Raw genomic sequence first — 16,567 nt, forward strand, 5'->3', positions numbered from 1 at the left:
ACCGTTCAAGAAAAACAACGCGTCCACAAAAAGTCTTCCATAGCGACTTTACTCCTGATAGCAAGAAGTGGGCGTGGCCCGAGTGTGCTCACTGGGTGCCCAGGTGGCCGGGTGGCTGGGTGGCCGGGTAAACCTTGTTGTCGACAGGCAGCCGAGCAACATTCAGCAACCTGAGAAGCGACACTGCGTGTGAATCCTGCCCACAGTTCACTGAGTCAAAGAGGCCAGACCCCAGAGACCGCATACCTGTGGTTGTTTTTATGGACCTCTAGACCAGACTAGTAACCCGTGGGTGCCTCAGGGGAGGGGACTGACTCGAAGGGGCCCAAGGGAACTTTCTAGGGGATGAAAATGTGCTCTAACTCGACAAGACACGGTTACCTGGGTATGTTCATCCGTCAAAACCGACGGATCAGAACACGTCAGATCTGTGGGCTCACCAGAGTCCCCGCGGTCGGGTAGCTGGTGTGGAGGAGCTGAGCTGGCCTGGGTTCAGACCTTTGCCTCCTGGCTTAGCCAGAGTCTCACCCTGGGACCTTGGGCAAATGTCTCTGGGTCTGAGTCCTGACGGCCTCCTGAGACTGAGCCGATAATCGCTGCGTGCCACTGCTCCATTGCAGGCTTTGGATTGAGGCATCCCACACTTAGCCGCACCTTGTCCCAAGGCTGTAACCAGGCTGTGCTTTTGGCCACATAGACCATCAATCAAGTGTAATTTCTCTTGAGAGCCTCCTCCCATTTCCCTTCCTCTTAAAATTGGTTTAATCAATAAGGAGAAATGTAGAAAGAAAAATGAAGATTCTAGGGGGCTTAGTTCATTATTAATTCTCATTCGGGTCCAGATTTCCTGATAAAGAGGGGCGCCCTCTCCCCAGATGCAGAATTTGCCGGTGCTGTGCACGGATGTGATGAAGCTAGCGACGGGGCCCACGCAGGGACTAACCCTGCGCTTATCGGCCCCGGGGCCCGGTGCTGGCGGCATGCTGACTGCCCCGCCCGGTGCCAGAGAGCCTGCGGAGTGGCGCCTGGCCGGTGGCAGGGCGGCCAGAGGCCTCAGAAATGCCCCTGAGCTGTGGCGTTCTCAGACCACAGGGTCAGCCGCAAGAGCAGCCTCACCTCTTTCTTTGAAGGATAAATCAAAGTCCATAGATTTAAGTGAAGGATTCGTCATTTTACAAAAGCAATTAGCGTGTGGCCTTTTCCTTCATTTGCCTGCAGGACCTATAAAACTGACAAGCCTGGCGTGTGGAAATCAGCACATCTGGGCCTGTGATTCCAGGGGCGGAGTTTACTTCCGAGTAGGAACCCAGCCTCTCAATCCCAGTCTGATGCTTCCGGCCTGGATAATGATTGAGCCGCCTGTCCAGGTAAGCCAACCCTAACTGACACCAGGCTGCCCCTCGTAAAGGCGGGAGCTGCCGGATCGCTGTGCCGGGGAGGGGACCACCCCCGCCTGCGTGCGCGCCCCAGCAAGCGGGGGCAGAGGCACATGTCCGGGGAGCAAGGCGCGCCCCCAGCCCGCGCTCACCCGTCTCTCCCAGGCGCGGAATTTAGAGCCCAGTGCACCGTTAGAGATGATCTGAGCCAACACTTCAGGTTTTTTTCTTCTCAAAATAAAAATATTTTGACTTTTTACAAAACGAACGTTGTGTTTTAAAAAAATAAAATCAGGGGCGTCTGGCTGGCTCAGTCCAGTGAGCATGCAGCCCTTGATCTCGAGATCGTGAGTTCAAGCCCCAAGTTGGATGTAGAGATTACTAATAAATATATAAATAAATAAATAAGAATAAAATCAAGCAGTACCCAGAAGTACAGCAAAGAAAATAAAAGCCACTCAGATCTTGTCAGCACCTTGTGAGTACCTCTCCTGGCTTGTTGAGTTCTGTGTCCCGTCCCCACCCCCACGGCATTTCAGCTTACCGTATGTTCCCAGTGTTTTTCTTTTCTACTTGACTCTTCCACCATTGATAACAGAAGCAGGGGTCTGATTTTAGTGCACTATTTAATTACCTTTAAAGATCTAACGGGCCTGGTTGCTATACTAGGTTTATTTCTGTTAAAATGTATACTTAGAGGTCTGTGATTTCGTGACTTATCTGCTCCAACTCCTGCTAGGCCCTATTTTGTGAATTTGTTGGAAAAAACAAGATGTTGCCATTTGCAGAGGCGGCAACGGGACAGTGGTTAGTCCTTAAACAGAAGAGTGCTTAAATGGGGACAGGCAGGAAATCAGGTGTTTGGGTAAAGGCCCGTGTTCATGACTATCTATGTTTTGTGCATCATCAACCCCTAGGGACAGAGTGACAGAAGTCGAGGGGCAAGTTGCAGGGCCATCTCTGAGGACCTCCAGTCCTCCCAGGAGACATGGGGCGTGTGCTGGGAGGCCCTATGGTTGGACCAGAGGTCGTGTTGGAGTTCGAGGTCCTGGCCACAGAGGCCCCGCGTCCCCACTGGTAGATGTTCCTCCCTCATGGAGTTAAGGGGAGGGTGGGTAGAATAATGTCCGATGGCACCTTGTGAATCAGAAAGCGCTGTGCAGACGTGAGGTGACATATGATGAACAAGGATGCGGGCTCACTTCTCTGCACGCAGTGGCGCAGCGGGAGCAGGTCATCCGGCAGAGGGGAGTTTGTCATCACTAGCCTTGCTGAGCGCTGCCTGTGCACAGTGATGAGCAGAGACAAGCCAGCGTGCGGCTGGCTTCGTTGGCGTTCTGAAATTCTCTTTATGCAAGGCACCCTCTTGTTGCCTGAGCCCTTTGGTACGTTGCTGTTAACACATTCCTTTTTTTTTTTCTAAGAGCTTTATATTATTTCTTTTAAGAGTTACAGTTTTTATGACTTTGCCTATTCTGGATCTGTCTGTTCATATAATGGAATCGTACAATAAGTGGCCTTCTCTGCCATCTTTCACTTAGCGTCATGTTTTCAAGTACTGTAGCACATTGTAGCATGTATCAGTGCTTCGTTCCCTTTTGTGACTAATATTTCGTCATGTGGATAGATGTGTTGTTTATCTGTTCATCGGTTGGTGGACGCTCGGGGTGTTCCCACGTGTGGGCTGCCGTGAATAATACTTCATGTACGAGTGTTTGTGTGGACTTACATTTTCCATTCAATAGAACCTGTAGATACCTTTAAAGGGAATTGCAGGGTCAGATGGTGAATGTACATTTAAATGTTTAAGGAACTGGGGCACCTGGCTGGCTCAGTCGGTAGAGCATGTGTCTCTGGATCTCGGGATTGTGGGTTCGAGCCCCACATTGGGCGTAGAGATTACTTAAAAATAAAATTGAATAAACGGACGAGCTGATTTTCCACAGTGACTGCGTCATTTTGCCTTCCACCAGTAATGTATTAGAGTTCTCGTTTCTCCACATCCTTGCCAAAAAGTTTTTCTTGCCCGATGTTTTTATTCTAGCCATCCTAGTAGGCGTAAAAATGGCATCTCGTGGTTTTGACTTGCATTTCCCTAGATGACTAATGATGTTGAAGATCTTTTCATGCACTTACTGGTCCTTTGTATGTCTTCTTTGGAGAACTGTGTATTCAGATTCTTTGCTCATTTGTCAACTGAGCTATTTATCTTTAAATTCTTGAGTTACAAGAGTTCTGTAGGTATTCTGGGTTCTAGACCCTTATCAGATACATGATTTACATATGCTTTCGGTGAGTTATGTGCTAACTGTTGCCTGACCCAAGGTCTTGAAGATTTGCATCTGTATTTTCTTTTAGACATCTTACAGTTCTAGCCCTTACATTTAGATGTTTGATTTATTTTCAGTTAATTTTCATATAGGGTACAAGGTGTGTGTCCAAATTCATTCCTATACACATGAATATCCAATTATACCAGCACCATTTGTTCTTTTTGATTCAATTATCATGAAGGGCTATCAAAATCAATTCATCATAAATGGAAGGACTTTTTTACTTTAGTTCTATTTCAGTGATCTGTATGTCCGTCATCAGGCCGGTACCACATTGTCGTGATTACTTAGCTTTGTTGTAAATTTTGAAATCAGGAAGTGATTTTTCTTTTTCAAGATTGTTTTGGGGGTACCTGGGTGGCTCAGCAGTTAAGCATCCAACTCTTGATTTCAGCTCAGGTCATGATTTCACAGTTCGTGGGTTTGAGCCCCGCCTTGGGCTCTACACTGGCAGTGTGGAGCCTGCTTGGGTCTCTCTCTCTCCTTCTCTCTCCGCCCTCTCGCACTTTCTCTGTTTATCTCTCTCAAAATAAATAAATAATATAAACTTTTTTAAAAATACTGTTTTTTTTCTACTCTGGTTCTTTGCACATCCATATGAATTTTAGGATCAGTTTGTCAATTTCTGCAAAAAAAATGCTAACATTTTTATAGGAATTGTGTTGAATCTGTAGATCACTTGGGGAAGCATTGCCATCTTCATAGTATTAAATCTTCCAATCCATGAACATGGGCTGTCTTTTCGTTTATTTAGATCTTCTTTAATTTCTTTCAGCAGTTTTGTGGTTTTCAGAGTATGTGTTTTTAACTACTTTTGTTAAATGTATTTCTAAGTCATTTATTCTTTTTGATACTACTATAAATGGAATTTTTTTAATGCTTATTTATTTTTGAGAGAGAGAGTGTGTGTGTGTGCAGGAGTGCACAAGCTGGGGAGGGGCAGAGAGAGAGACACACACACAGAATCCAAAGCAGGCTCCAGGCTCTGAGCTGTCAGCACAGATCCTGATGTGGGGCTCAAACTCACAAATCACAAGATCGTGACCTGAGCCGAAGTCAGATGCTTAACTGACTAAGCCACCCAGGCACCCCGGAATTGTTTTCTTAATTCCATTTTCAGTTTGTTCATTGCTAGTATAAGTTTCTGTATATTGATTTTGTATCTGGAAACCTTGCTAAACTTATTTTAGTTCTAATAACTTTTTTGTGGATTCCTTAGGATTTCTTATGTACAAAATCATGTCATCTACAAAGAGAGATAATTTTACTTCTTTTCCTATCTGGATGCCTTTTGTTTGTTTGTTTGTTTCTTTCTTTCTTTCTTTCTTTCTTTCTTTCTTTCTTTCTTAAATGCTTATTTATTTTTGAGAGAGAGACAGAGCACAAGCAGGGCAGGGGCAGAGAGAGAGAGGGAGACACAGAATCCAAAGCAGGCTCCAGGCTGTGAGTTGTCAGCACAGAGCCTGACGTGGGGCTTGAATCCACAAACTGTGAGATCATGACGTGAGCCAAAGTTGGACGTTTAACCAACTGAGCTACCCAGGCGCCCCATATTTCTTTTCTTGCTTAATTACCCTGACTAGAACCTTCTGTACGATGTTGAGTGAAAGTGGCAGGAGTAGACACGCTCGTTGTGTTCCTGATCATAGGGGGAAAGCATCTAGTCTTTCACTGTTAACTAATGATATTAACTGCACATTGTTTACAGATGCCCTTTTCAGACCGAATAAGTTCCCTTTATTCCTAGTTTGTTGAATGTTTTTTTTTTTCCACGAAAGAATGTTGGTTATTGTCAAGTGCCTTTTCTGTATCTATTGAGATGATCGTGTGTGTTTTCTCCTTTATTAATATGATATGTTATATTGACTGACTTTTGTATGTTGAACCTTTTGTTTCTGGGATAAATCCCAGTTGGTCATGATATGTAATCTCTTGTATATGTTGCTGTATTTGGTCTGCTAGTATTTTGTCCGGGATTTTTGTGTCCTTATTCATGAGAGAGATTGGTCTTTGGTTTTCTTTTCTTGTCATGTGTTTGTCTGGTTTCGCTATCAGGGTAATGCTGGCCTCTTAGAATGAGTTGAGAAGTGTCTCTTCCTCTTCTGTATTTTGGAAGAGTTCCTGAAGGGTTAGTGCTGATTATTCTTAAAGCATTCTTACAGCTCCTCATTGTAAGCTTGGGCTTTTCTTTGTGAGATGTGTTTTGATTACTAATTCAGTCTCGTTACTTGTTTTAAGTCTATTCAGGATTTTGTTTCTTCTTGATTCAGTTTGAGTAGTTTCTGCCTTTCTAGAAATTTGTTCATTTCATCTACATTACCTACTTTATTGGTGCCCAGTTGTTGATAGCAGTCCCGTATCCCGTATCATCATTTCTATTTCTCTAAGGTTGGTAGTTCTGTCTCCTCTTTCATTTCTGATTTTAGTAGTTTGAGTCTTCCCTCTTTTTTTGTTAGCATAGCTCAAAGTTTGTCAACTTTGTCGGTCTTTTCAAAAAACATCTTTTGGGGGCGCCTGGGTGGCTCAGCTGTTAAGTGTCTGACTTCCTTCAGCTCAGGTCATGATCTCACGGTTCCTGAGTTTCAGTCCTACTTCAGGTGTGCCCCACTTCTCTCCCTCTCTTTCTGCCCCTCACTCAATTGCACCCTCTCTCTTTCCCTCTTTCTCAAAAAACAAAATCTTTCAGTTTTGTTGATTTTTCTCTATTGTTTTTCTGTTCTTTACTTCATCTGTTTTCACTCTAATCTTTGTTCTTCTACAGCTTGTTGTGCACAGTGTTTTGCTTGCTAGTGATATTCTTTTGAGATTTCCAAGCGTTATTTGTCACATTTATTGTGTGCCTGGAGAAGGCATAGGTTTGCAGAGTCCCAGCACGGAGCCACGCCAGGGTCAGCAAAGGGCTGCTGAGGGGCAGAGCGAGGTCTGTGGGACGTGTGGTGGTGGAGGACGGTGTCGAGCCGGTCGGAGCACACTTGTGCCTTGCCTCAGACTTCTCCCATCAAGCCGTAGGCCGGGATGTTAGAGAGCAGGGCCAGGCAGTGAGCTGCTGACAGTGGTAGGCTCCAGCCAGCCTTGCCCCCAGCTGGGCACCTGTCTGCAGCCGTGGGCCACTCGGGTACCTGGCTGAGTTACATCAAAGACTGTGGGAACCTGCAAATTGTCCTTTCTTTCTCCGTCTAGATTCTAGAATAGCCTCTGGGAAGCAGAGCTCAAATTGGGGAGAGAAAGCTGTACTTGGAGTGCTCTATTGATGAAAGTGATCAACAGCTTTACCCAGGAAAATGGCCAAATGGAGCAAATTCACATGAAAGGGCCTCAAAGCTGTGCTCTGAATAAAGTAGTGATTGCTAAATGGGCTGCGAAACACTAACTATTCCAAGTCGTTCCGCCGAACGGAGCCACATTTTCTGACTCAGTTAGCTTTAAGTGCTGGAGAAAAGATTCGCTTTCTGTGGAATTGGAAGATACAAAATGCTTTTCAGATTGGTTCCTGTGGGAAAAAAAAATCAGACTTTACATCTGCGCAGGCTTTTATTCAACACCCTTTCCAGCCCTGACTTGCCGGAGTCCTGTCTTTAGTGCAGGACCTACAAGTCAGGAGCAGTCCCCGCCCCTTGGCAGAGGACGCATGCACTCGGGACAGTTGAGTGACTGTGTGGCCCCCAACCCTAGCGAGTGACCAAGTCTCCACGGGGACCCAGGCCCGCCGTGCTGTTACAGCCTGCAGGGACTGCTTCCCCCGGGCAGCTGGGACCGACCGACCGCTCAGCTACAGAGATCGAGGTGACCACGAGCCCCGTTGCTGGGTGCTCACCTCGGGCCACCCGTCCTCACAACATCCCCGTGATCGTTCGTGTGCCCGTGTGGGAAACCCCAGCTCAGGGAGGACCAGAAAGTTGCCGGAGGCCTCACGGCTCTCCTGTGGCAGAGCTGGAATCCAGGTGTGTGTCACCCCAACTCGGTGTGGGGACCGAGCCTGGGCCCAGAGCCGCGATCGCGGTGGTGTGCCTGAGGCTCTGTGACCTCACAGGCAGTGTTTCCAGACGAAGGCCCCCGCGTCCTGCAGCTGTAGAGGTCCCGAGGAGATGAGTGTGGCAGTAGGGAGGTGAGGCTTCACTAACAGGGTTTGGAAAGTCAGGACAATGGGGCACCTGGGGGGCTCAGTTGGTTAAGCCTCTGACTTGGGCTCAGGTCACGATCTCACAGTTTGTGGGTTCGAGCCCCACGTCAGGCTCTGTGCTGACAGCTCAGAGCCTGGAGCCTGCTTCGGATTCCGTGTCTCCCTCCCTCTCGGCCCCTCCCCCACTCGTGCACTCACTCTCTCTCTCAAAAATAAACAGTAAAAAAAAAAAAAAAAAAGACAATTTGGTTGAATCCCAGTATTGGAGTATAAATGGAGTTTACGTGTTTCGATCATAGTCAGCCTCTTCCTACTGTATTTTTTTTTCTTCAGTTCGTTCCTCCACTTGACCTTCTTGGTTTGCATGTAGGATGTGTTTGCAGTGGAAACGGGGGGGGGGGGCAGGTAGTAGCTGCTAAAGGACACGATGAAGTGAAGCAACGGAAATCCTCTGAGATCAGCAGCACTTATGCCGTTTGCTTCCCGCTTTCGTCTCTGGTAAAAGCCTCCCTGCTGTAGTGGTTTTGGGGTGAAGTTTAACAAAGTGCTCAAAACAAATGACTCAGTGTTCAGACTTACTAACATATGGAAGGATTTGGAGAAAATATTTATAGTTGTTTTTAGGATTTTTTTTTTTTTTTTAGCATTTTTGCTTCAGTTGGAGAATGTTCTGCCCAAGGTAGAGGGAGCACTAAAGCAAGCTCAGTGGGTGATGTGACATTTCGCGGTACCGTGGGCACCGACGGCCCTGGTAAAGGAAGGGGAGCATTCTGCTGTCCCCACCCTAGTTTGGCCCCGCCTCTTCTTTCAGGCCAGTCTTCTTTACTGCATCACTCGCTCCCCTCCACCCCCAGGTCGCCTCTGCCTCCTGAGCAGACTCCGCCCTTCCCTGACCATGGGGTCCCCAGCCTCACCTGGAGGCTTAGGCCCGCCCAGCCCACCCTTCCTGTGTGGACTGCTCATCCATTTGCAGGGGTCATTTACTCCGCCAGGAAAAGAGAGAGACTTGGGAAACCAAGACTGATAGGTCTGGCCAATGGCCAAAGTAACTTTTAAAAGTTTTATTTTAAATTCAGCTGCTTCAGGTATTTTTGTCTGTATGAACAACAAAAACATAAAATAAGTATACAAGCATGATACCAGATAATACTCCTAAGGGTTCTCTGCCCACAAGCTGCCAGTGGGGATGTGTAACTGCATGTAACCTTAAGCGCCGAGAACTTACGCATCGGCAAGTTCACACCTGACAATAGGAAGACTTTCATTCGAGAAGGGTTAGCATTAGGGGCGCCTGGGTGGCTCAGTCGGTTGAGCGTCTGGCTCTTGATTTCGCCTCATGCCGTGATCTCATGGTTTGTGGGTTTAAGCCCCACATCGGGCTCTGTGCTGACGGTGCAGATCCCGCTTTGGGTCCTCTGTCCCGCTTGCTCTATGCCCCTCCCCAGCTCGTGCACGCACACGCGTGCGCTCTCTCTCTCAAAATAAATAAACAGACTTAAAAAAAAAGAAGAAGAAATGTCAGTTCAGGACAGCAGAGCGGAGAGCAGTTAGAGGAGTTTTCGTCGTCCTGACCCCTGACTGAAGGCACGGCTAAGTAGCCCCGATGACACTCTCACCCCTTTCACCATCTGGTGACACCCGCCGACCTGGCACAGGTCACTCAGCCGGGGACGGATGGCGGGAGAAGGGGGGCATCCACACCCCAAAGCCAAGCTCTGTGGGTACAGCTGAGCACCTGCTCCTAAGAGTTTTGGGGTGTTCTGATCGATGGCCGATGTCTCCTGAAATAAAATTGTTAGGAGGCCTTGGGGATAATGACACCAGGTCCCTGTCATCTCATTTGGGAGGCGGGGGATTTGGCCCCGTCTGGTGCTAACACAAGACCATTCAGCAAGTTAGCCCCACCCCCAGCTGGGGCCTCCGCAGCACGGCCTGTCCCCCCACCACCCCCATGGCAGTGAGAGCGGTCACGCTCTGGGCTCTGGGACAAGGGCACAGAGCTCCACACGCCAGGCCAGCACGCGGAGCCCCTGTGTTCGATAAGGAGAAGAAAAGACATTGCCAGTTACGTGCTTCGTGTCCAGGAGGTCTCTGCTCTGTGAGATTTGCTGTGACGGAGCGGAGCTGAACTGCGATGTGTTTATTCAGGGAAATCTGCCACAAGTCTTCTACGTCACTTGACAGAAGAGCTTTTATTCCCACCGAGAAATGCTCATATCCTAGCACGTTGCTGAGTAAAATGTCAGTTACAGACACGTTCAGTGGTTCTGTTGAAGTTGAAACAACGATGATGCGTACACTGAAAACTCTGCAAAGACACAGCGGAGGAAATGGTGACGTCTGGGTGTAGCGCGCTATCATGACTGAGTTTTTCCTTCCCTTTGCTGAAAATCTGGTGATGAACGTGTCCTACTTCTGGAGTGAGTACTTCACAACTCTGAATAGGCTGAATAAGGCTCAGTCTTGGAAAACAATCAAACATGTTCCCAAAGCTACCGGTTGTTAACACCGTCTCTAGCGGTCAGCGTGAACTTGACTGTGTTCTGTTCACACGGCGAAGCTGTGAACGGTGGGTGAAGCGGGTGCGGCACCGGCCTTGTGGTGAAGAGCCCGCTTAGCAAATTATGCCAGTGACGGTTATTATAAACAATCAAGGATGTACTTTGAAAGGCCGTTTAAAATCATGTTCTGGCAGGAACCGCTAAGGAGAATCATTCCAGGTGGAGCCGTGGCCCTAGCGGCTTTGGAGCTGGTTGGTCTTCGCCGCTTCCCGGAGGTGGTGTCCAGCTTCCTGTGCTGTGCCCCCTGTGTGGCCCCGAGGGTGCCCTGCCCCTCCCGGCAGCAGCACCCAGGGCCCCTCACACACACCCACGGACTGAGGTCTGTGTCTGCTGTGCTCACAAGGCTCAGAAAGGCCGTGCGGTACCGATTTGGTAAGAAACAAAAACACAAAATGATAAATACCACTAAATACCTAGAAAAAACTACAACGGGGATTGCTCTTTTTGATCCAGGGATTATGAGTGATGATAATAGTTTTCTCTGTTGTCTGTATTTTCCTCTGACGGGCAGGAAATCTGTTTTGTAGTCGGAGAGAATAGGGGTATTTTACAGAGGACCCAGACTTTGTGAGGTGCAGCCCCTCTGCTCCAGGACGCCCCCGCAGACATCGCTGGCCCATATAAATCTGCATCTTTATATGGGGGGTCTTTCCACCCCCCCGCCCCCGCACCCACACACAAAAGATTTGGGGCCTGGAAGACTCATAGCCCAGCCTCCCCATTCTGCAGGTGAGGAGAGGACAAGCCGGACGAAGCGAGATCCCAGGGCTCGGGGGCTCAGTGACTCTGCCCAGACTCCTCAGCCTTGTCCTCATGCAGGACGCCAGCCCTGTGCTCACAGAGCTTGCGTGAGCTGGGAGGAGGGGGCGGCCAGCTCCAAGGTGGCCAGGAGCCTCTCACAGAGACAGTGCTGGTGCGAGGACGTGACCGGGGCTGGCAGACTGGACAGAAGGGGTTGCCCGCCGAATGAACCGTGACACGTGAGCGTGACCAGAGAGGCACCGTTGCGCTGGACCAGAGGGGGCCTGTCCCCGTGCCCGGCCACCACAGAGCTTGGGGCCAGGCCGAGTGGCCTGGTCAGGCTGTTTCAGGAAGGAGCCTGCTCGAGGCGGTGCCACAGTTCCCTGCGACGGTGTGGTTGCAAGGCTGCAGCATAACGGCCGGGGAGGGGGGTGTTGTGCGTCGCAGAAGTCAGATGGGCCTGGTCAGCAAGGGGGAGACAGCACCCCTGGGGTGGGGCAGGGCTCCCCTCCACTCCCTGGGAGCTGGGATGTCAAGGGCAGGGGAAAGGGTGCCGGCAGTCACCAGGCCCTGTCTCCGCATTCGTGCCTGGTGCCTTGAGTGATGGTCAGCCCTGGGGCCCAGGGCCCAGGTCCCACCTGCAGTGCTGGCCTGGATCCCAGGACTGTGGGCCTCATTTGGGAAACAGGTTGGCATGTTCCTAAAATTTCCACCAGACACCTCCGCTCCTGGCAGGGAAGATTTTGTATGAGTCAGGCCGTGGCCAAAGGCAGGGATGGAAGAGAAGCTGGAATGGGGGACCCGGTCCCAAGCAGGCAGTCACCCTCCATCAGACCCTCTCATGGCGTAGATGCTTTGCAGGGAGGGGATGCGCAGGCTGCAGCACCGGACAACCTGCCGTGAAGCCTGAACCAGGGCCCTCGGTCCGCAGCCCTGCACTGTAGGGTGGTGGTGGGGACCGCAGCACCGGCTGGGACTGGGTGGCAGGATAAAAAGGAGTGATCGCAGCATCGCAGAGGAGCCTGCCGCATCGCTGTTGTCCTGAGCGACAGGCCAATGACAGACGGTACCTCCTGTGTGGCTCCAGTTGTATGAAATCCTGGGACGGGTCGGACAGATGGACCTCGATGGCAGGAATCACATCCGTGCTTGCCTGGGGGGCCGGGGTGGGGGGGTGGGTGGCCGCCAGCGGCTTGAGGCCGCTTCCCCAGGGATGACCATTGTCAAACTATGGTTCGTACACCTGCTGTGTGTTAACTTTACCTCGAGAGAAAGCTGTAAACAAATACTGGCTTTAGTTGATGATTTGCATGTTGAAGTGTCCAGGGGAAACTCTGCTGATGTCTGCAGCTCTCTTTGAAGCCCGTCCAGAACAAGATGGTTTGCTGGGTAGATAGACAGGTGGACACATGAAGAGGCACGCACGGTGAAGTGTTACTGGTAGTGAGCGTGGGGGTGTCTCCTGTAGACGTCTTTTGGGTTTTTTGTGCGTTCCAAAATTGCCATAATAATGCTTGGGTAGGGGAGATTCGATCCCGTGTATGAAGTAACTGGTAATTCATCTCCTTTACTTTCCAGCAGAATCAGGATAGCAAAAAAAAAAAAAAAAAAAAAACCTAAAACAGTCCTTCAAAATACTTCTCTGTGTGGAGGAAATACTTACCTCCCAGAGTAGGGACTCAGGAGACCCAAGTTATGTGGGCATAATAATGAGTAATATTGCCTCCCTCTGAAATCCCTGTTTTGTCCCAGCAGGGAGCATGATCTCCCTCTCACATCCTTCCACCTACGTGCTCATGCTGTCTCAGACACCTGCTGCCTCGCACGTGGTCTGACCTCTGTGAACACTGAATGAGCTCTAGAATATTGTCTTTCAAATGCTCGTGTTCTAGCAAGACAGACAGCTGACACAGTCCTCTTGAGTTAAAATACCTTGCACAGTGCGTGCACACGGTAGGCACAGTCCACGTAACCACAGGAATCATCACTTGGAATTGAAATAGGAAGCTTTAGACCAGTTACATGGACTTCTGCTTCCAATCAAAACAGAGTAATAGGAACCAGATTTACCCTCCTGCCTAAAACAACAAAAATTCCAGACAAATTATATGAAACAGTGGTTTTCAAGACATTGGACATCAGACAACAAAGAACAGTGGTCCCTGACAAATAGGAAACAAACGAGGTGACCCCTATAGTTGCCAGGCTGTTGCATGGGCAGGGGGACCCCAGGTAGGGGCTAGCAGAGTGCAGCCTGCCCCTTGAGTTGAGGGCATAGCTCTGGGAAGGTGAGAGGCCGAGGAGGCAGGAACTTGGGGGAGGACTAGAGAGCTGCAGAGGCCCCACAGGGGCTCATGCGCAGAAACACATGTGTGAGGAAACAACGCGGGGCCAGCGAGAGAGCCACCTGTAAACATCAGAGGGGACATGCCTGGGAACTCGGCAGAGGCAGGAGTAGTTCCTGATCTCACCATCCCAAGTGCAAAACCTCCTGAGCCCTAGCTATCCTTAACTGGGCCATATCCCAAGAGCATGTGGCCCCAGTGATGGGGCAAAATCAGTCCTGTACTGAATATAATTCTAATACTGGTGACCAGAGCTTAAAAGCAAGACCTAGGGGTGCCTGGGTAACTCCATTGAGCATCCGACTCTTGATTTTGGCTTGGGGCATGATCCCAGGGTTGTGGGATCGAGCCCCGAGTTGGGCTCCGTGCTGAGCATGAAGCCTGCTTGGGATTCTCTAGCTCTCTCTCTCTCTCCAGCCTTCTCACTCACTCGCTCTCTTTCTCTTTCTCTCAAATAAAATAAAATTAAAAAACCAAGATCTAGAAGAATCAAACTGTTTCTGAGTAAATTAGCAGCATCCCAGAACAAAGCTCAAGAGTATTTATAAATCATGAAAACATCCAGCACCAACGAGGTAAAATTCATATGATCTTAAATCCAATCAGAACTCACCAGGCAGGCAGAGAAACAGGAAAATATCGCCTACAGTGAAGGGAGGTAAATCTACCAATGGAAACTGACCCAGAAAGGATACAGATGATAAAATTCATAGGCAGGGATTAAAACTGGGGGAAAGATTGCATACATTAAGTAGAAAAATGGGAACTATAAAAAAAAGACCTAGATCAAACTTGCAGGGATAAAAATTATAATGTCTGAGATTTAAAATACCCTGTATGACATTAGTGACTGTGTAGACATTGCAGAAGAAACGATTGAGGAACTCAAAGACACAGGAATAAAACCATCCAATTCAAAAAAAAAAAATTTTTTTTCAAGGAGGGTGTGGGCACCTGAGTGGCTCAGTTGGGTAAACATCCGACTTCTGCTCAGGTGACGATCTCACGGTTCGTGGGTTCAAGCCCCATGTCAGGCTCTGTGCTGACAGCTCAGAGCCTGGAGCCTGCTTTGGATTCTGTGTCTTCCTCTCTCTCTGGTCCTCTCCTCCCTCTCTCCCCCCGCCTCAAAAATAATCATTAACATTTTTTTCAAAAAAATCCAAACTACGTCACAGAGAGAAAAAAAGACTGGGAAAAAACTCGGAGCCAAGTGAGCATGGGACAGCCTCATGTGGCCTGGTTCAAATGCAGCCCAGTCCTGAGGCGAAAGAGGGATGAGGGTGACAGGAAAAATTCCAGAAGAATACGGCCAAAGGGTTTCCAGATCTGATGAAATAATTTTGTTGAGGGAAGAAGCCAGACAGAAAAGAGTGCATAATATATGATGAATTTATTTAAAACTTAGAGAATGCGGACTTTTGTAACAGAGAGCAGTGGTTGCTTGGGGATTGGTGAGGGCTGCGGGGTTGGTTGGGAGGGTCAAGCAGCGTGGGGATGGTCTCTTGAGTGCACACAAATGTCACTTTTCAGGTTGGACACTTTAAATGTGTGCATTTTATGTGTGTCCGTCATTCCTCTGTGAGCTGTCCAAAAATTGTGTCGAACAGTAAGGAAACAAATAAACAGGAAGGCAGTCACTACGTTGTGTTGGGTGTTGCAGAGGGAACGAACGTGCATGGAGATGTCTCTGCTGGTGAGATCAGCGATAAATGACAAAAAAAAGAGGGTGCCACAGGTTATGAGAGCGACCACGAAACACCGATCATCCACGGTCGCCATCCGTGGTTCCCGTGGACGGTGCAGTCTTCGAACTGGGCCCTGAGATGGTGGGCATTTCCAGTGACCGACCAGTCACGGGTTTGGCCTGGTGTCTCTGAGGAGGGAAAAGCTTCGCACAGGACAGTTCGTGGTTGGGGACCGTGTGTCTTGTGCTTCTCAGCACCAAATACTGGTATCACCCAAGTGAGACCTGGGAGCATAGGAGGCAGGAAAGGTATCACGTAAAGGGAGGGCTCGGGATGTCCACTGGCCCAGGTTTGGGCAGGAGCTGAATGAGGAAGGGGAGCCGTGAGCCGTGGAAGTTCTGTGGTCCGTCGGTGGGTCTGCTGTGCGCACCGTGCGATCCAAGGCTGAGGCAGAATACAGGTGGAGCTCCTGACACCAGTGTTTTTGGGTAAAGGAAGCCGAGCGACGTTGCGGTCCGGACGTTCCCTTGGTGACTGGATCGGTCCCCCCTGCGTGTACCTGCTGGCCCTGGTGGTGACCCCGCTCAGGTCCTGCCGAGCCAGCAGTGCTGTGTCCGCCGTGCTGCAGGGGCCTTCGCTCCCAGCTGGCGGGCACACGAGTGCCTTGGACAGACAGGGCGGGAAGCCGCCAGAGCCCCGCCAACCAGGACCGTCCCCACCAGAGCCAGAGCCCGGTTCCTGAAATCAAAAGAACCTGAACGAATACTTCTTTTTTTCCGTGAGACCAAGTGACCTTGGGAGAGTTGCCCAAACTCACTGGCCCTTCATTTCGTGACCAGTAAAGTGGAGAGGCCTCTCCCCCTGAGGACCATCTGGAGGCATGTATTCAGAGGTCCACACGTAGGCACCTCCCCTGGAGGTGAACGCAGCAGGTCTGGAGTGGGGCTCAGACGTCTCAGTTGGTTGCTTTTAATCAACATCACACACCTAAGTGCAGAAGTTAACGTGTCAGCTGGGCCCACAGGGTGTGCTACAAGAAACACGCCTCCCCACCCACTCTCCCCTCTCTGGGAGCCGCTTTCTTGTAGCTTCATATCCCTGAATGACTGCCTAGGGAGCGGTTTCTGGATCCTTCTAGTTCTGTTTTCAGTTGACTCCCTGCTGGGAGAGGAGGATGCAGAGCAGTTCATGATCTAGTGCCCCCGCCCGCCTGCCTGCCACAGTGCTAGCATCCACACAGTGCCTGGGGATGGGGATGTGCTCCTCACAAGGAGCCTCCACTCCGTTTCCTGTCTGGACGACTCTCTTGTCCCTGGACTTGCTCATGGTCATGATTTTCCATCTTGGTTTTACATATCCAGCCCCAGGCTCTGCCAGTTACCTCCACTGTCCCTGCTCGAGGGCAC

The 16,567-nt window shown here is 49.7% G+C and overlaps 1 protein-coding gene and 1 non-coding gene across 9 annotated transcripts in view; both read left to right on the forward strand.

Annotated features, from left to right (window-relative positions):
• TECPR2 (tectonin beta-propeller repeat containing 2) overlaps positions 1–16,567 on the forward strand; it is a 107,276-nt gene that overhangs the window by 70,499 nt on the left and 20,210 nt on the right. For 7 of the 8 annotated variants that reach the window (XM_045060549.1, XM_045060551.1, XM_045060553.1 and 4 more), the window contains one exon: positions 1,219–1,367. In XM_045060549.1, the coding sequence (XP_044916484.1) occupies positions 1,219–1,367 (149 nt within the window). Of the gene's footprint in view, positions 1–1,218; positions 1,368–1,541; positions 1,636–16,567 lie in introns of those variants that run through there. The other variant, XM_045060554.1, reaches the window with a different exon arrangement.
• TRNAQ-CUG lies at positions 3,197–3,269 on the forward strand. Its single transcript has one exon. It is a non-coding gene; the product is annotated as a tRNA-Gln (tRNA).

This window comes from Felis catus, chromosome B3 (assembly GCF_018350175.1).
Source record: "Felis catus isolate Fca126 chromosome B3, F.catus_Fca126_mat1.0, whole genome shotgun sequence".
NCBI lineage: Eukaryota > Metazoa > Chordata > Mammalia > Carnivora > Felidae > Felis > Felis catus.